Below are 20945 nucleotides of genomic sequence, written 5' to 3' on the forward strand. Positions count from 1 at the left end.
TCAAAAATTTCAGATTCAAAATGTAATCTTGAAGATACTATCGATTTGATTTCACTGCTCCTGACAATGAGTATCCATAAATAAATGCTTGAAACAGTTATACATTTAAGTTTTCTATTTGTTTATTCAAATTATTAAAATGATAAGATTGGAAATGAGAATAATCAAACCAGGTTAGATAGTCCCAAAAGCTGTGTTGCCTAGCTGATGCCAGAGTTGATGATATCTTATCTGGGTTACAGGGGAATTTGGAGTAGGAGGGGAAAGGCCTCATTGTAATGGTCCACATGGGTACCACCAGTATAGATAGAATGAGGAATAATGCAAAGTGCTTAATGGGGATCCTGTCAATGTAGTATATTTGGATTTCCAGAATGTATTTGATAGGCTGCTGCTCAAAAAAGTAATATCTCATGGGGTCAGGGGTAAATCATTAGCTTCGACAGAGGCTTAGCTAACCAACAGAATACAGATACATGGGTCTTTTTCCGGTTTGCATGATGTAACTAGAGGAGTGCCAAAGGATTTCAATCCTTGGGCCTCAGCATCTTCTAATCTATGTTAATGGCCTAAATCCAGGGATGGAAAATCCTCTCACCAGATTTGTAAATGACACCAAAATGGGCAGGATAATTGTAATGAAGAAATAAGAAATTTACAAATGGATATGGATAGGCTAGGTAAATGGCCAAAATTTAGCTGATAGAGTTTAATGCTGATAAGTGTGAGGTTATCCAATTTGGCCATAAGAATAGAAAGGCAACTTATTATGTAAATAGAGAGAAACTCCGGAGTGCTTTGGTGCAGGGATTTGTGGGTGTCAATGTGCATGAATCATAGAAAAGTACCATACGGGTGCAGCAGGTAATAAGAAAGACAAATAGAACTTTAGCATTCATTGTTAAAGGAATAGAATACAAAAGTGGAGAAGTGTTGCTGCAGTTGTACAAGGCCTTAGTGAGACTACATCTGGGGTATTACGTACAATTTTGATCCCCTTGAGGAGGTACGTAGTTGGATTGGAGGCAGTTTAAAGAAGGTTCACTGGATTGGTTCCGCAGATAAGGGATTTGTCTTGCAAAGAGAGATTGAGCAGTTTAAGCCTATACTTCCTCAAAATTAGATGACTTAGAGGAGATCTGAAAGAGTTCTCTAAGATGCTAAAGGGAACTGACAAAGTAGACATAGAGAGATGTTAACAAGGCGTAGAGCTGGATGAACACAGCAGGCCAAGCAGCATCAAGCTTTCCTGCTCCTAAGATGCTGCTTGGCCTGCTGTGTTCATCCAGCTCTAGACCTCATTATCTCGGATATTCCAGCATCTGCAGTTCCTATTATCTCCGATACAATAGAGAGGGTGTTTCCTGTTGTAGGGCATTCTAGAATGAGAGGTCATAGTTTTAGGATATCAGGGGTAGCAGCTTTAAAAGAGAGATGAGAAGAAATTATTTCTCTCAAAGAGTCATGAATCTGTGGAATGCACTACCCCAGATTGTGCTGAGTGCTGGGACATTGAGTACATTTAAGGAAGAGATAGACACATTGTTAATTAGTTTTCAATTGAACTGTTATGCAGAGCAAGGAGGAAGTTAAGTTGAAGTTGAGACCAGTCATGACTGAATTATCTGTTCCTGCTCCTGGTCCTTAAGTTCTAACGTTCTTGTAAATGTGCATTTTGTAGTGTTGTTTGTTTTTTTCTGTGTTTCATTACATGAGGTCTATCTTGGATATCAAAATACAATCACTTCAAAGGCTATCCTGTTTCGATGTTTTTTGACCTGAAGAGAAGTTATTTCAATAACTCAGCTTTTACATGAGTATATACTGTCCATCAAAACAGTGAGGAAATTAATAATTCATAAAAGTAAGGAGGGGAATTATACATTTAACTGAAGATCGACATTCTCCTAATTATTTTTGTCCCACTGCACACACCACCGGGGTTTGTGTGTAGCAGAGATTATGCATGCTCAATTCAATGCATTGTCATGCTGATCAGCATGCATGGGACCTCCAAGCAGTTACACATCTTACAGACAATGATTCAAAGTTAATAGAAATCCATAAATGGATATGTAAGCCAGATGGACCAAAAGTGATTTTCTGCTTGAAATTCGCATTTTCTTCAAAAAAATTCCATTCACTTTTTGCTCAGCTGTAGCATTTTTGCCTTTTCTGTCAAGAAGGTTGTGAGTTCAACTCCGATCCAAAAGACATGGGGTTGTGAGCTAAACTGAGATTTCACCTCATTGCCAAGGGAATACAGTGTTTCTGTCTTCCAGGAGAAGTGCTGAACTGTAGCTCCATTCAATCTTTCAGGTTAATCTCAAAGATTCTGCAACACTCTTTGATGAAGAGCATGAGAACTCTCCTGATGTCTTGGTCAATTTTTTATTCCTCCATCAGTAAAGCAGATGATCTGTTTACTTATCCAAATGTGGCTCGTGAGTCCTTAGTCTGCCCAGATTGGCTGCATTTACCCACATTACAGCAATAAGATACACCGAATGCGCAGAATTACAGTGGGTTCTGCTATAATACGTGCTTGTTCAATGGAAATTGGCTTTAACACAGTTGAAAAATTTAGACTACTACTCATATAATGTGAACTTTCCTTACCTGTATTGGCTATAATGCAATTCCAGCCCCTTTCATTGAAATGGTGTGGCTATTACGCGATTGTCTCACAAGGCAAGATCACACAAGAGCAGAATTATCTATCAGAGCCGACTGTAGATGTGAAACACTTTGGGACATTCGAAGGCCAAGAAAGGTATTATATTAATGCATGAAAAAACAGCAGAAGTTGGATAGTGTGAATAACGACAGAGATGTTAGAAAACATGCACTGTCTTGACAGCACATGCACAGAGAGGAATAACATTGACATTCCTGGTTATACCATAACACCATAAGACAGAGGAGTAGAAGTAAGGCTATTCGGCTCATCAAGTCCATTCCGCCATTTAACCATGGCTGATGGGCATTTCAACTCCACTTCCCTGCACTCTCCTCGTAGCTCTTGTGAAATCAAGAATTTATCGATCTCTGTCTTGAAGACATCTAATGTCCCGGCCTCCACTGTGCTCCAAGGCAATGAATTCCACAGGCCCACCACTTGCTGGCTGAAGAAATGTCTCCTCATTTCCGTTTTAAATTTACACCCTCTAATTCTAAGGCTGTGCCCACTGGTCCTAGTCTCCCCGCCTAACGGAAACAACTTCCATGTCCACCCTTCCTAAGCCATACATTATCTTGTATGTTTCTATTTAGATCTCCCCTCAACCTTCTAAATTCTAATGAAAACAATCCCAGGATCCTTAGCCGTTCATCGTACGTTAAAACTACCATTCCAGGGATCATCCGTGTGAATCTCCGCTGGACACGCACCAGCGCCAGTATGTTTGATGATCGTTCATCTGAATTGACCTGAAGTTTTCACTCCCCTTTTTCCATCCCAGATGCTGCCAAACTCCAGAGTTTTAACAGCCTTCTCTGTGCTCACAATGCACAAATGCAGGTTCCCTCTTCCTGTCCGCTCGAGTAATGATCAAACTAGGGATCAAACTTGAGTACTTGCTGGTGTCTGTGTTTCAGGGCTACTTTCTTTGTTACATTCCCCCACTGGACAACAGGGGAGCAGGTTTCTCTCTCCAGCTGCCATTGAAAATGTCTTGCCCCTCATTGCTTTAATAAGATGAAGTTTGAATCGTAGGTGTTAATCATTTAATATGCTCTTGTTTTATTTTTGCAGCTTTGTATGAAAAGTCATGTGAAGCATACAGGCACAAAGGGCGGATGTCTGATTTCTTCTCCATTGACCCAGATGGCAGTGGCTCACTGGAGCCCCTCCTTGTGTACTGCAACATGACAGGTGAGCTGGCACCATTTTCACTCGTACTCAAACTGAAGCATATTTATAACACTGAGGTTAACAATGTGGATAGTGTTGGTCCTTTGAGTGTTGAATTAAATGGACAAGCAAAATATCAGAAAACACGACCAATACAACTACATAATCTATGGATCCATTTGAAACAGAGAATTCAGGTCCTTTAGTGCTATGGGTAAAGACAATGTACATTTCACTTTAATCAGATTATTGAATGAACAATATCATCTGTCTAACATCAGCTTCTGCTCTGTCGTGATTATTTCTTGTGTCACAACTTTGTGATTAAGGGATAAGTGGCCTTGAAACACCCTCTGAAATAGCTGACAAAACCACACAGTTCAAGGGTAATTAGAGATGAGTAACAAATTCTGGCCTTATCAGTTATAGGTTAGACATAATGGCATCCACATCCTACAAAAGAATAAAGTATAAAGATGATGCAAACATGCATCCGCTGCCACCCCTCGCCTTTTAGGGACCCAATATTGGCTACTGTTTGTCTCTTGTCAGTTTGCATCATTGCCCTGACTTTTTGTTAATTTTACAGCCCACATTCTATCCAATTCCCCTTGTCCGACATGAACAATCCCTGAAGCACTGTGTTTAAGATACCCTTCAAATCCCCATCCATTCCAGTACACCATTTTATTGTTCATGACTTTTTTGTTTTTTGTTCAATTCAAAAAACAAAGAACAAAGAAAATTACAGCACAGGAACAGGCCCTTCGGCCCTCCAAGCTTGTGCCAGTCAAGATCCTCCGTCTAACCTGTCATCTATTTTCTAAGGGTCTGTGTCCATTTGCTCTCCGCCCACCCATGTACCTGCCCAAATATATCTTAAAAGACACTAACGTGTCTGCGTCTACCACCTCCACTGGCAACGCATTCCAGGCACCCACCACCCTCTGTGTAAAGAACTTTCCGCACATATCTCCCTTAAACTTTCCTCCTCTCACTTTGAACTCATGACCCCTAGTAATTGAGTCCCCCACTCTGGGAAAAAGCTTTTTGCTATCCACCCTGTCTATACCCCTCATGATTTTGTAGACCTCAATCAGGTCCCCCCTCAATCTCCATCTTTCTAATGAAAATAATCCTAATCTACTCAACCTGTATTCGTAGCTAGCACCCTCCATACCAGGCAACATCCTGGTGAACCTTCTCTGCACCCTCTCCAAAGCATTCACATCCTTTTTGTAATGTGGCAACCAGAAATGTACACAGTACTCCAAATGTGGCCGAACCAAAGTCCTATACAATTGCAACATGATCTGCCAACTCTTGTACTCAATACCCTGCCCAATGAAGGAGAGCATGCCATACGCCTTCTTGACCACCCTATTGACCTGCGTTGTCACCTTCAGGGAACAATGGACCTGAATACGCAGATCTCTCTGTTCATCAATTTTCCCTAGGACTTTTCCGTTTACTGTATAGTTCGCCTTTGAATTTGATCATCCAAAATGCATCACCTCGCCTTTGTCCGGATTGAATTCCATCTGCCATTTATCTGCCCAACTCTCCAGTCTATCTATATTCTGCTGTAATGTCTGACAGTCCCCTTCACTATCTGCTACTCCACCAATCCGCAAATGTGCTGATCAGACCACCTACACCTTCCTCCAAATCATTTACATATATCACAATCAACAGTGGTCCCAGCACAGAATTCATTCACAAGAAATGGGTGTCGTTGCCTGGCCAGCATTTCTAACTTGTTCTTTGTTGCTGAAAGTTAAGAGTCAATCACATTGGTGTGAGGAGTCAAATATAGACCAGACCAGGCAAGGATGGCAAACTTCCTTCACCAAGCAACATTAATGAACTATATGGGGCCTGTTTTTGACAACAATCGACAGACATTATATAGTCACTGTTGGCTAGCTTTATTTTCCAAATTTTCATTGAATTCAAATGTCAACACCAACCGTTATCCTTGGAAAATTCACCAGTAACTCTGGGTTACTGGTCCAGCAACGTTGCCACTATGCCACCACTCCACTAACGCTAGAAGTATGAATTGGAATAACCTTTATACTTTATTCTTTCATAGGATGTGGATGCCACTATGCCTAATCTATAACTTAGAGTGGCATGGAAAATGTCAATAGAAGAGCTTATGAGGGAAAATGAGCAGATACTGAGTCTGATGACGCACTCAGGCAGACAGGATAAAGGTAGCAGATTACCTCCCCCAGTAACGTTGATACATTCTAAGTTCTTTGACTCCACTTCCTTACCTAAGAAAAGATACACTTGCCAGAGAGGGCATACAGTGAAGGTTCACCAGACTGACTCCTGGGTTGGCAGGTTTATCATATAGAGAGAAAGATTGGATCAACTGGGCCTATACTCATTGGTGTTTAGAAGAATGAGAAGGGGTCTCATTAAAACCTTTAAAATTCCAATGGGGTTGGATGGAGGGATGGTGTTTCCCCAGATGGTGGGGTTCAAAACATGAAGTCACAGCCTCAGTGCAGTGGTAGGCCATTTCAGACTAAGGTGAGGAGAAAATTCTTCATTCAGAGGGTGGTTAACCCGAACAAACATCATCCCCATTAATCTGCTATCTCATTTCCAATTCTGCAACTGAGCCCTACCTATGTAAAGAATAATCACTTCCAAACACAAAGAGACTGTAACTGATAAAGTGTAAAGTAGCAAACTCAGAGGAAATGGCAACAGTGGCATTGGGAGGACAAGATGTCAGTATTGGTGAGTAGGGGAATATACTGAGGGATGGAGGCTGGATAAAACTGGGAAGGGAAAGGATAGAAAAGAAAAAGCAGCATTGGAGGTGGGTGAGATTATTGCAGGAAAGGGAATTGGAAATGGGTGAGATTATTGTGTGAAGATAAATTGGAAACGGGGGAGAGATATTGCAACAATATGTGAGAAAGGGATAAATGAAGACAAGATTAGGCTGGGGAAGTTGAGGAAAAAACCAAGCAAGGCAAAAGGGTAAAATAGTAAGTAGCGTGTAGTTTTAACTTGGCAAAGGTTGTTTTCCATCGCATTCCTGAAACAAAATAAGCTGAGCTGCTGTACCCCCATCTCTCTACATGCATCTGTCATCATAAACACTGTTCTATATCACTGCACAGGGGCAACTGCTTCCTTAGCTGTTAAATAGATGGCACTAGTAAATGGCACAGGAGAAATTTAATGAGGGTTTAAATTATTGAAAGTCAACAGGAAGAGGAACGGAGAACGTTTTGGTTTTCCAGTCACTGTCTGTGGGGTCATGTTGTCTGTACAATTATTGTTGTGTGCCCAGTGTAGAGAAAGGGACTGAGTAGATAAGTGCAGACATTGCCTATGGTGAGAGGGAAAGAGCGAGAAAGTTAGGCAGACAAATGGATGGTCAGTGTAAACCAAGGAAGAGGAAAAGCTGATAACGTTGACCATGAGTAGGTGCAAATGTGTTGACATCAGCTCACATCATGACAGAGCTTGGGGTATGGGGTTATCTGAAGGACAAAGAAGGTGGTGTCCAGAGTCTAAAATTGTTGAAATCAGTGTTGAGTCCAGAAGGCCGCAGAGTCCCCAAGTGCAAAATGAGATGATGTTGCCCATCGTCTCCTCCTATCGGCTCACATCATCTCCTCCCTCTCCAAATGCCTGACATCAAAATATATGCCACCCTTTCTTAGCTACTGTCGCTTCTGAAGAAAGGTCACTGGACTCACAACGTTAACTCTGTTTTCTCTCCAAAGATTGTACCAGACCTGCTGAGTTTCTCCAGTGATTTTTGTTTTTGTTTCAGATCTTCGGCAGCTTCAAAATCTCCCCTTCCCCCACCGCATCCCAAAACCAGCCCAGTTCGTCCCCTCCCCCCACTGCACCACACAACCAGCCCAGCTCTTCCCCTCCACCCACTGCATCCCAAAACCAGTCTAACCTGTCTCTGCCTCCCTAACCGGTTCTTCCTCTCACCCATCCCTTCCTCCCACCCCAAGCCGCACCTCCATCTCCTACCTACCAATCTCATCCCACCTCCTTGACCTGTCCGTCTTCCGTGGACTGACCTATCCCCTCCCTACCTCCCCACCTATACTCTGCTCTCCACTATCTTCTTTTCTCTCCACCTTCGATCCGCCTCCCCCTCTCTCCCTATTTATTCCAGAACCCTCACCCCATCCCCCTCTCTGATGAAGGGCCTAGGCCCGAAACGTCAGCTTTTGTGCTCCTGAGATGCTGCTGGGCCTGCTGTGTTCATCCAGCCTCACATTTCATTATTTAACATCCTGGTAAATCTCCTCTGCACCTTTTCCAATGCCTCCACATCCTTCCTGTAATGGGGCGACCAGAACTGCATGCAATATTCCAAGTGAGGCCGCACTTGTGTTTTGTACAGTTGCAGCATGACATCACGGCTCCGGAATTCAATCCCTCTCCCAATAAAACCTATTATTTGAGACTATTCCTGCCCCACTGAAATAATTTTGTCCTGTTTTCACCCCATTTTACCTCTTCCCCCTTTCGCTCATGATTCTTCTGAGGCTTTGCGTTGGAGCCACAATTTCTCTTTTCCTGGCCCTAGTTCCCCTTTTTTTTTAACCATAGGGGCATAATTTGTCTGTACCTCCATTCTCCACCAGGATGGTCTGACAGTACTCCACTTCCACTTGGAAAGAGACTTTAACAGTTGGAAGAATGTATCAATTTGCTTCCAATTCTCATCCTTTTCTCACTGAGTCCATCTCTGACTCTCTCCTTCCCTTTCTTGATTCCACTGTTTACATTTCTGGTGACAGTCTGACTATCAATATCCATTACAAACCCATTGACTCCCATGGTTACTTAAACTGCACTTCCACTCGCCCTACTTCCTGTAAGGACTCCATTCCATTCTCCCAATTTCTCCATCTGCGTCCCTGATAATGCAATGATGCCATCTTCCACTGGTTTGCCTGTGACATGTCTCCTTTGTTCCTCATGTGAAGATTTTGCCCCCACTGCATTTGACAGTTTGATAGCGAGGACAGTGAACTCCTTAAACAAGTTTTTGGCCACCCCTGCTAACGTCTCCAGATGAGGGTCAATGTCAAATTCTGTCTGTCAGTGGTCTTGTGAAGTGCCTTGTGACAGTTTTGCAGAAATTCTATAAATGTGTTGTTCATTGATGCTGAAAAAAATACAGCCCTCTCATGATTATTCTGATGCTGCTGGAGTTGACATTGACTTCTCAAAGAGATTCCTGCTGAGACAAGGTAGTAATTATGGCTGGGGCAAGGTTATACAAGTCAAGCCATGAATGTCACTTTTCATCCAGATCCAAAGAGCAGTAGACATGTCTTTTGTGGGATGATACTGGCCTAAAGGTAATCTCCTGCCCGTTTCATGATTTTGAAGAGAAGTCGCTTTTCAAACTGCTGAAATAAATCTAGAGTTGTTGGCAAACAGAGAAATAATTGAAATTTAATGACCCTGGACAAGTAAATCTGGAATTAAATCTTGAATAAAACTGTGCACATGCTAGATAAGAGATAATGGGAACTGCAGATGCTGAGAATCCGAGATAACAAAGTGTGAAGCTGGATGAACACAGCAGGCCAAGCAGCATCTCAGGAGCACAAAAGCTGACGTTTCGGGCCTAGAGCCTTCATCAGAGAGGGGGATGGGGAGAGGGTCCTGAAATAAATAGGGAGAGAGGGGAAAGCGGACCGAAGATGGATAGAGGAGAAGATAGGTGGAGAGGAGCGTATAGGTGGGGAGGTGGGGAGGGGATAAGTCAGTCCGGGGAGGATGGACAGGTCAAGGAAGCAGGATGAGGTTGGTAGGTAGGAAATAGAGGTGCGGCTTGAGGTGGGAGGAGGAGATAGGTGAGAGGAAGAACAGGTTAAGAAGGCGAGGATGAGCTGGACTGGTTTTGGGAAGCAGTGGGGGAAGGGGAGATTTTGAAGCTTGTGAAATCCACATTGATACCACTGGGCTGCAGAGTTCCCAACCGGCATATGAGTTGCTGTTCCTGCGACCTTCGGGTGGCATCATTGTAGCAATGCAGGAGGCCCAGGATGGACATGTTGTCTAATAAATGGGAGGGGGAGTTAAAATGCTTTGCGACTGGGAGGTGCAGTTATTTATTGCGAACCGAGCGGAGGTGTTCTGCAAAGCGGTACCCAAGCCTCCGCTTGGTTTCCCCAATGTAGAGGGAGCCACACCAGGTACAGCGGATGCAGTATATACCACATTGGCAGATGAGGACTTTCTTGTCCGCTCCACACCCCCCTCCAACCCTACCACACCCGGCATCTTCCCCTGCAACTGCAGGAAATGCTACACTTGCTCTTACGCCTCCTCCCTCATCCCCATCCCAGGCCCCAAGATTAGTTTCCATATCAAGCAGACGTTCACCTGCACATCTGCCAATGTGGTATACTGTATCCATTGTACCCAGTGTGGCTTCCTCTACATTGGGGAAACCAAGCGGAGGCTTGGGGACCGCTTTGCAGAACACCTCCGCTCTGTTCGCAATAAACAACTGCACCTCCCAGTTGCGAACCATTTTAACTCCCCCTCCCATTCCTTAGATGACATGGGCCTCCTGCAATGCCACAATGATGCCACCCGAAGGTTGCAGGAACAGCAACTCATATTCCGCTTGGGAACCCTGCAGCCCAATGGTATCAATGTGGACTTCACCAGCTTCAAAATCTCCCCTTCCCCCACTGCATCCCAAAACCAGCCCAGCTCGTCCCCACCTCCCTAACCTGTTCTTCGTCTCACCTATCCCCTCATTCCACCTCAAGCCGCACCTCCATTTCCTCCCTACCAATCTCATCCCGTCCCCTTGACCTGTCCGTCCTCCCCGGACTGACCTATCCCCTCCCTATCTCCCCACCTATACTCTCCTCTCCACCTATCTTCTTTTCTCTCCATCTTCGGTCCGCCTCCCCCTCTCTCCCTATTTATTCCAGAACCCTCTCCCCATCCCCATCTCTGATGAAGGGCCTAGGCCCGAAATGTCAGCTTTTGGGCTCCTAAGATGCTGCTTGGCCTGCTGTGTTCAGCCAACTTCACACTTTGTTATCTCACATGCTAGATAAGCTTACTTGAGGTTTGTTCCTAAATTTATCAATGAGTGAAATCACGTTCCTACTTTACAACAATGATTCACCTTCAAAAATGATCCATTACTTGTAAAGCATTTGGGGTGTCATGATGCTCTATAGAAATGCAAGTCTGCCGCTGTATTTATCGTACAGCTATAGGTGCTTGCTGATAAGGTATAAAGTAACTGAGACAATGGGGCCAAGTCTGATTGTGGATGATACCAGAATTAGATTGCTTGGTTTAGCTCTGCTAACATACTGGGATCTGATGCAGTCATTGATTATGACATTTCATTGGATTGAGTGTTGAAGAGTGAAGAGGTAAAATTAGTCTGACCAGAAGTGCAAAACAGGCTTAAAATATCCCATTTTACACCGTGCGATATTTGCTTTTCAGGTTAGTTACAAATAATTAAGCTGCTGATTGTTGAGTTGTGGGCAGAGGAGGACGTGCAGAGGATACTTCATTGTGTAAACAGTTAATGAAGGTTTGAAAACATGAGGCTGATGCAGTGGAGGATGTAGCACCTAGAATTCTAGAATCCCTACAGACTGGAATGAGGCCATTTGGCCCATCAAGTCTCCATCAAACTTCCGAAGAGCATCCCATCTAGACTCAACATATACCCTATCCCTGTAGCTATGTACTTCCCAAGGCAAACCCACCTAACATGTGCATCTGTGGACTGTGGGAAGAAGCCAGAGCACCTGGAGGAAACCCACGCAGACATAGGAAGAATGTGCAAACTCCACACGGACAGTCATCTGAAGCAGGAATCGAACCTGGGTTCGTGACACTATGAAGCAGCAGTACTATCCACTGAGCCACAGTGCCGCTAAACTGAATTGTCAATAATATAATTGACTGCAGTAATGGGATTCATGGGCACAGTGGCATTGTTCTTGCCTCTGAGCTAGCAGGCCTGTGTTCAAGTTCTACCTGTACCAAATGTGTCCCCTTAACTTTCTGACTTTCGGAAGGTCGAACTTAAATGCTGAGTATAGGATTAAAGGCAGGATTCTCGGCAGTGTGAAGGAACAGCGGGATCTTGGTGTTCAAGTGCGTAGCTCCCTCAAAGTTGCCACCCAGGTGGATAAGGTTGTTCAGAAAGCATATGATGTTCTGGCTTTCATTAACGGGGATCGAGTTTAAGAGCCGCGAGGTTATGCTGCAGCTCTACAAAACCCTGGTGAGGCCACACTTGGAATATTGTGTCCAGTTCTGGTCACCCTATTATAGGAAAGATGTGGAGGCTTTGGAGAGGGTGCAAAGGAGGTTTACCAGGATGCCGCCTGGACTGGAGGACTTGTCTTATGAGGAGACGGTGACTGAGCTCGGACTTTTCTGCCTGGAGAGAAGGAGGAAGAGAGGTGACCTGATTGGGGTGTACAAGGTAATGAGAGGCATGGATAGAGTCGACAGCCAGAGACTTTTCCCCAAGGCAGGATTGACTGCCACGAGGGGTCATAGTTTTAAGGTGTTAGGAGGAAGGTATAGAGGAGACATCAGAGGGAGGTTCTTCACCCAGAGAGTTGTGAGCGCATGGAATAGTTTACCAGTGGTAGTCGTGGAAGCAGAGTTATTAGTGACATTTAAGCGACTGCTGGACATGCACATGGACAGCAGTGAATTGAGGGGAACGTAGGTTAAGTTATTTTACTTTTGGATTCGGATTATTCCATGGCACAACATCGTGGGCCAAAGGGCCTGTACTGTGCTGTACTTTTCTGTAAACAGGTTGATTTGAAAATCTCTCGAGGGTTCTTGTTATGCAGTGGTAGTGCCTCTCCCTCTGAGCCAGCCTGGGTTCAAGGCCCACTCACTTCAGGGGTCTGTAACAAAATCGCTGAACACATTGATTAGAAATGATCTTGACCAGAATAGCAGGGCTAATTTTTAAGTCATGGTATTGTCACTCCCTCTGATCCAGGAAGCCCATGTTCAGATTCTACGAGTGTAATAACTTTATAAACAGGTTGATTCGATATGATTAGATAACAGGTAGCACTTTACACATCCATATTCCAAAGCCTGTTATCAGTCTAGTACATAATGCTCACCTTTTTGGAATTTCAGTCCTATTGGCCCAACTTTACATTTCAGCAAGGCACACACTCAATCTGTTATGTGTCTGCTGATCACCCTTGCACGATACCTGACCCATACACCCGCACAATAGTGCCATTGAAGTGTATCCTCTCCGAGACTTGTTGGCTGCACTAGGACTCTTGGTAGTTGTGCTTTTTTTTGCAGACATGGGAGTTCATATTCCACAAGTGTATTTTCCACATCTCCCCCTTTTTTCCCTTCTCCTTCCTGCTCGAAGCTTGTTTTGATTCCAATCAACAATTGAAAGAATAAGAACAACATTTTACCATTTTAGGAAATGTCCAGTTTATTTCTTGAAAGTGGGTCTTGGCAGTTTGCTTCCCAGACAAAGTTCATCACAACAGTTCTGTGACAACTGGCTAACATCCAGAAATTCGACACTAAAGCCAAAGGAAAAGAAAATTTAAATTGAATTTTGGGATTGATGATTGCCAACAATCTGTTCTGGTCCACTTACATTCAATTCAGGTCTCCTTGCCATCGGAACGATGTTGTGAAACTCGGGAGGGTTTAGAAAAAATTTACAAAGATGTTGCCAGGGTTGAAAAGTTTGAACTATTAGGGAGAGGCTGAATAGGCTGGGGCTGTTTTCTTTGGAGTGTTGGAGGCCGAGAGATGACCTTATAAAGGTTTATAAAATCATGAGGGACATGGATAGGGTGACTAACCAAGGAGACTTTCCCAGGGTAGTGGAGTCCAAAACTAGAGGGCATTGTCTTAAGGTGAGAGGGGAAATATTTAAAAGGGACTTAAGGGGCAACCTTTTCACACAGAGGGTGGAATGAGCTGCCTGAGGAAATGGTGGAGGTCGGTACAATTTCAACATTTAAAAGAATCTGGATAGGTAAATGAATAGGAAGGAATCGAGTGAAATGAGCCAAATGCTGGCAAGTGGGACTAAATTAATTTAGAATATCTGGTTGGCATGGACGAGTTAGACCGAAAGGTCTGTTACCATGTGGTGCAGTTCTGTGACTCTATATCAATGCGATGGTCAAGAACGCACAACAATGTCTCAACTTTGTGGATAAGCTAAGGGAATTTGGCATGTCCCTAAAGACACTGACCATTTTTTATAGATGCTTCATAGAAAGTGTTGTTTCTGGATGCATCACAGTGTGATACGGCAGCTGTTCTTCCCCAATCCGCAAGAAACTACAGAGAGTTGTGAACACAGCCCAGTTAATCACACAAACCAGCCTCCCATCCATTGATTCCATCTACACTTCCTGCTGCCTCAGGAAAACAAAGACTCCTCCCACCCTAGTTCTCCTGCCTTCCACCAGGCAGAAAATATATGTTTGAATATACGTACCATTAGATTTGAGAACAGCTTCTTCGCCACTGTTATCAGACTTTTGAATCGACCTCTCAAATGTTAATACTGTTCTCTCTCTGAACCAGCTATAGCCCTGTATTCTGCACTCTGTTCTAGTACCCTGATGCATTTTGTATGGTACAATTTGCCTGAAAAGCATGCAAAACACCACTTTTCACTGTCTGTTGGTACATGACAATAATACATCAAACCAGATCAAAATGGACTGAAACATAATCTTATTGATGGGCAGTTATCTATTTTGAAGAAAGGTCACCAGACCCAAGACATTAAATTTGCTTTCTCTGCATAGGCCTGCTGACTTTTTCCAGCAATTTCTGATTTTACGGCAGTTATGAAAGTTGTTTATTTCTCTCAGAAAAGTTTATTCTAATTCCTGGGAGATTCTGATTATTTCAACTTTAGCATTTGAGTGTTAGTCTAATTGAAGCTACATTTAAACATACTAGCATTGCTCACACTCCAGTAGAAAACTTGCTGCAGTAGAAAAATTGCTGTGCCCTTGCAGATAACTCCTTAATCTCGCTCAGTATGCTCATAAATTTTCATTCCTTATTCCTGTAAAACTGTAAATGTGCAATTGCAAATTGACACTCGGGAGTCGAATCATTACTTTCTCGAAATCATGCTTCTCTTTTCTTGCACAGTTGTTAAAAAGCAACTTTATCATTGCATTGGAGAGGTCATAGTGTAGTTGTAATTTCACTGGACTTGTAAACTGGTGGCCTAGATTGATGCTGCGAGGATGGAAGTTCAAATCTCGTCAGCTGGTGCAATCTAAATTGATTTAATAAAATACAAAATACAAAGCTGGTCTCTGTCATGGTGATCATGACAACAATCATTGATTGTTGTAAAGAGCCATCTGGTTCACTAATGTTATTCAAATCTGTCATCATTACTGAGTCTGACTGATGTGCAATTCCGAACCGAGGGCAATGTGGTCTCCTGTAAAGTGACCCAGCAAGGGCAATTAGGGATAGGCTGCAAATTCCATCATTTTCAGTGATGCATCCGTATTCCATTAAAAGCAAAGAAATGATCAGCCCTGTTTCACCCCTTCTAAATCTGATAGAGACCAGCCGCATGGACTTTGTTGTCTTTGCAGCCTTGATATTCAAATCTTTGTCAACATGTAATACACTGTGCTGGAACATGACATGCAATTAGCTGGAGACATACGTTAGGGAAATAGTTTGCACTCTTTCTTGCTAATTGATGTCAGTGGGAATAGTGAGTGATGGCTATAGGCACTATAACAAGAGCCTGTTTCTTTGACATAATGTAGAAGTGACAAGCTGCATCAGATATCCGACACTGCTTCCTGACTTCTAAAAAAAATGACATATCAAAACATTCACTGCGGCTTGGAAGCAACAATACAAAACAAGTATGATTCAGATTCCAAGCCCTATTTTAAATAGGCATACAGATGACTGGCAGTAACCACCTCACTGGCTAGTTGCACACTGCTATAGGTTTGAACCTTTCTGATTGAGAAGCCCACATGAAGGATTAAGGTGTCTGCAGAGTTCCTGCAAGGTTAAAAGGGAATAGATCAGAAGATGAGATCAGGTAGCGAGGTGACGCCAGTCGAGCCCTAGATCTTAAAAATTTCAGTGGATCTGGAAAGGAAAGACAGTGAAATCATGATTGAATTTTACAAAAGAATGAGTTCGAAAATGTGATATCTGTTTTGATCTAACCTTCAGCAAAATAAAGACATGGAAGGAGGAAGAGTCGGAAGAAAGTTTACATGGAGTTGACAGGGAGAAATCCGGTTGAGCATTCATTTTAGGTTCTGTAGGAAACATCAGGAAGGACGAGAAAGATTGTGTCAGATAATGTTTCTTGGGATAGCTTACATCATTAAAAGCAATATGTAAAGGCAAGTTGTAGTGTTGAATGAAGGATATATGGTTTGGATTCTGAAGTCAGCTGTGCTGCTTGCTGCTGATAGAATTATAGTCAGAGGTTTTTGGAGTAGATTTGTAGCTCGGCTGGGGGTGTTGAGGTTGGTTTCCTCGCCGAGCTGGTTTGTTGTTCCGCAGACGTTTCGTTACCATGCTTGGTAACATCCTCAGTGCAGCCTCTGATGAAGTGTGGGTGTGTTTTCCCACCTGGTTTTTAAACTCTGGGGTCAGTTGCGATGGATTGCCTCACTTCCAGGTTTCCTCCGTAGTGGAATGTTTATGGAGTCAAGTTCAATGTGTTTATTAATAGCCTGCTTTGTGGAGTGCCATGCTTCCAGGAATTCTCATGCTTGTCTCTGCTGAGCCCTTCCCAGGATCTTGGTGTTGTTCAGTCAAAGTAGTAGTTCTCCTTGTCCATGTGGTCAGAGAGGTGTACGGTATGGAAACGGACCATTCAGTCCCACCTGCCCTTGCTGATCAGAAATTAATCCAGTTCCATTTGCCAGCATTTGGCACATATCCCCTTAAACCCTTCCTATGAATGTGCTTATCCAGATGGCTTTTCAATTGTGGTAATTTGCCACTTCCTCTGGCACCTCATTCCATACATGTACCACCTTTGTCAAGTGAATCTCAATGTCAACCTACTGCGATCCAGAGGTTAAACTTTCTGTGATTTTTCTTAAGGATTCCCTCCCTTTAGGGGTCACCGCGAGGCCCAGCAGCATCAGGCGCATTCAGGTAAAAGTGACAGGTTAGTGTGAGGACAGCTGTACATTCACTGTATCTCAATGTCCAAGATAGAAAGCTGCTGGAGTAAAAGGACATCCAAAAAAGACATTGAGCTGAAACTTGCATTTTGTTTGGCTAAATCTAAGCTGTAGCGAGTGTTTTTGGAGGACTCTGCCTTACCAGGCTCACCTCATTAATTAGTGACCAACAGCTATGGCATCTCTTACATTCAATTTCCACACCAACTTACTGTATCCCTTCCCAGAACATCTGACTGCTCAGTGGATATGCACTAATACACCCATGCCCATGCCGTCTATAAAAGCTGATTATGCATTCAGACAAGCAGTGTCAGCCCAGCCCTGACATCTTACCCAGGCGTGGCACTCTGCAAAAAGATAGCACCCTGCTTTGAGAGCAGGGTCCTGGAGGCATTGCCATACGCAGCAGGGTTCACAACACCAGACCATGCTAGCCTAGTCAGTGGTTACCTCCAAGAGGAAAACATTCTTCGCTGCCTGGAGGAATGCCCAATGACCTCCTCCACTCCACTCATCTAAGTGTTGCCATCCTCTCCCTGATCTCTCACATTCACTCTTTCTCTGCTCCAGAGCCCATCTCCTACTGAGGCACAGGCTCTACTATGATCACTATTGCCTGCAACATCTTGGCCACTGGCCCTCACCAATCCCAATACCCGACACCAAAAATGAGGGCATGCTGTCTGTGCTACCGACTCGCTCCATCTCACTGCCAGCACTAAAAGTAAGAGTCGTGCCATGCACTGTCATCTTGGGTAATAAATTTTCCTCCCTCGTTCCAGGAGCAGAAAAGCCCACAGTCAGTCAGAAAGTGTCATGGTATGCTGCCCATCATGTATGAGGAGAGAATTCTGCCATTGACTGCCCCAGGAAGGCACTGGACCTATATTGGAGACAGCCTTTGATTTATTGTGCCAAGGATCTTGAACAAAATCCAGCTCCTTTGATTTGACTGAAGTTTGCTGAAAACCACGAAGGACTTCCTGGATTTTAATCTCTGTGAAATGGAAAGGCAGGGCAATAGCCTGGTATCTCTTGTTGACAGGGCAAAAAACAGAAAACATCACAGTAAGGTAATGCAAGGCAGGGAGGCTGTGCGCATCCAGGTGTATTCAGGGTCAGTGAGCATCATGACAGTGAGCAAAGAACCCAGTGATACAGCCCGGACCAAGGATGGATTAATTGAGTCATACAGCATTGAAGAAACCCTTCGATCCAACAAGTCCATACCGATCATGTTCCCAAACAAAACTAATCCCACCTGCTTGCTCTTGGCCCATTTTCCTCTCAACAAAGAACAAAGAAAATTACAGCACAGGAACAGGCCCTTCGGCCCTCCAAGCCTGTGCCGATCAAGATCCTCTGTCTAACCTGTCATCTATTTTCTAACAGTCTGTGTCCATTTGCTCCCTGCCCATCCATATACCTGTCAAATATATCTTAAAAGACGCTAATGTGTCTGTGTCTACCACTTCCGCTGGCAATGCATTCCAGGTACCCACCACCCTCTGTGTAAAGAGCTTTCCACGCACACCTCCCTTAAACTTTCCTCCTCTCACTTTGAACCCATGACCCCTAGTAATTGAGTCCCCCACTCTGGGAAAAAGCTTTTTGCTATCCACCCTGTCTATACCCCTCATGATTTTGTAGACCTCAATCAGGTCCCCCCCTCAATTTCCGTCTTTCTAATGAAAATAATCCTAATCTACTCAACCTGTATTCATAGCTAGCACCCTCCATACCAGGCAACATCCTGGTGAACCTCCTCTGCACCCTGTCCAAAGCATCTACATCCTTTTTGTAATGTGGCAACCAGAACTGTACACAATACTCCAAATGTGGCCGAACCAAAGTCCTATACAACTGCAACATGATCTGCCAACTCTTGTACTCAATACCCCGTCCAATGAGAGCATGCCATATGCCTTCTTGACCACCCTATTGACCTGCGTTGTCACCTTCAGAGAACAATGGACCTGAACACCCAGATCTCTCCGTTCATCAATTTTCCCTAGGACTTTTCCATTTACTGTATATTTCATCCTTGAATTTGATCGTCCAAAATGCATCACCTCGCATTTGCCCAGATTGAACTCCGTAAACTTTCTCGATTCATTAATTTATCCAAATGTCTTTTAAACGTTCTAACTGTACCTGCATCCATCACTTCTTCTGGAAGTTCATTCCACACACGGACCATTCTGTGTGCAAATAAGTTGTTAGTCTTGCCATTTTTAAAACTTTCTCTTCTCACATTAAAAATGTGCCTCCTAGTTTTGAACTTCCTGAACCGAGGGAATAGACCTTTGTCATTCACCTTATTTATGCGCCTCATCTATGCAACATCAGTCAGCTCACCCCTCAAACTCCTGAGCTCCAGTGAAAAAAGTCCCAGTCTTTCCAATCTATTTTTGAGTCTCAAACCTGCCATTCCTCGAAACATTCTGGCCAATTTTTCCATGAGCTGAGTCTGTGTATTAGAGCATGCAGTTTCCTTGCCACAGCATTACATTGACAGCTACTGATACAGCCAGTGAGAGATCACACTAAACCTCACTGACAGAAAATCTCCATGAACCTCAACAGATACTTAACCAAGAAAAGGTCATTTTCAGCCCAAAGTGGACAGTTAATCCAAACCCAGGTTGGTTTCACACTCTAGATTGTGACTGCAGTACAGGCAAAAAAATTGAAGCCAATAAACTCTCTCAATTAAAACCAAAAGAACTGCGGATGCTGTAAATCAGGAACAAAAACAAAGTTGCTGGAAAGGCTCAGGTCTGGCAGCGTCTGTGGAGGAGAAGACAGAGTTTTAACGTTTTGGGTCCGGTGACCCTTCCTGAGTTCTGAGAAAGGGCCACTGAACCCGAATCTCTCTCAATATTTAGTTTTCAATTTGAAATTAATTGGAACGTTATGCCAATCAAATAATTGTTGAGAGTTGTAGTTGCTGGAGTGGATTGTCCTTAATGGTAGGATTGTTGCTAAAAATAGAATGCAGACTAATTTCCAGCCATTCACAGGAAATCCATAGTTTGGAGCAAATCAAATATGCAAGAACATCCAAACGTTTACCGTTCCTACTGAGCAAAACGTCATGTTGATACAGTGTGGTATACACTGCTGATCCAGAAATGGCTGTATCACTGAGTGTATTTAAGGCAGAGATAAATAGTTTCTTGATAAGTAAGGGGATCATGGGCTATGGGGAGAAGGTGCTCGAATGTGGTTGAGAAACATATCAGCCGAGATCAAATGGTAGAGCTGACTTGATGGGTCGAATGGTCTCATTCTGGTCGTATGTCTTATGGTCTTATGGGCAGAACCAGACTTAACATAACACAAAAAAGCTAAGATTTTCAATCAGCCTGTAATGAGCCTAATACTAGTGGGAGGAGTCAGAGAAAGGACACATTTGCTGGCAAAGCTCAACAGGTCTGGCAGCATCTCTGAAGGGAAAATCAGAGGTAAAGTTTCAGATGCGGTGACCCTTCCTCAGTACTAGGACAGTTCTGAGGAAGGGTCACCCCAGATCCAAAATGTTAACTCTGATTTTCTCTTCATAGATCCTGCCAGACCTGCTGAGCTTTTCCAGCAACTTCTGCTTTTGTTAGCAGAATGGTTTCGCATCTCAAAAGAACAAGACTTAACATTCAGCTCATCCTCAAGGACTCTCAATAATGTTTGTTATATTAATGTAACCTGGAAATAGTTATTCGCATGCAATTAACTACTTTTTGTTCAATACATGAATCTCTTCTGGATACGAGCAAGTGGATTTCCTCTTCCACTCAAGATTAAACAGACAAGAATGGTAAAGGACTTGTCGTAAGAGGAGTGGTTGATGACTCTGGGTCTGT

General features: G+C 43.5%; 1 protein-coding gene across 3 annotated transcripts in view; it reads left to right on the forward strand.

Annotated features, from left to right (window-relative positions):
- The window catches only part of LOC125453929 (contactin-associated protein-like 5), a 1220935-nt gene that overhangs the window by 731783 nt on the left and 468207 nt on the right, over nucleotides 1–20945 (forward strand). For all 3 annotated transcript variants that reach the window (XM_048534087.2, XM_048534089.2, XM_048534090.2), the window contains one exon: nucleotides 3755–3874. In XM_048534087.2, coding sequence (XP_048390044.1) covers nucleotides 3755–3874 — 120 coding nt within the window. The remainder of the gene's footprint in view (nucleotides 1–3754; nucleotides 3875–20945) is intronic.

This window comes from Stegostoma tigrinum, chromosome 7 (assembly GCF_030684315.1).
Source record: "Stegostoma tigrinum isolate sSteTig4 chromosome 7, sSteTig4.hap1, whole genome shotgun sequence".
NCBI classification, from domain to species: Eukaryota; Metazoa; Chordata; class Chondrichthyes; order Orectolobiformes; family Stegostomatidae; genus Stegostoma; species Stegostoma tigrinum.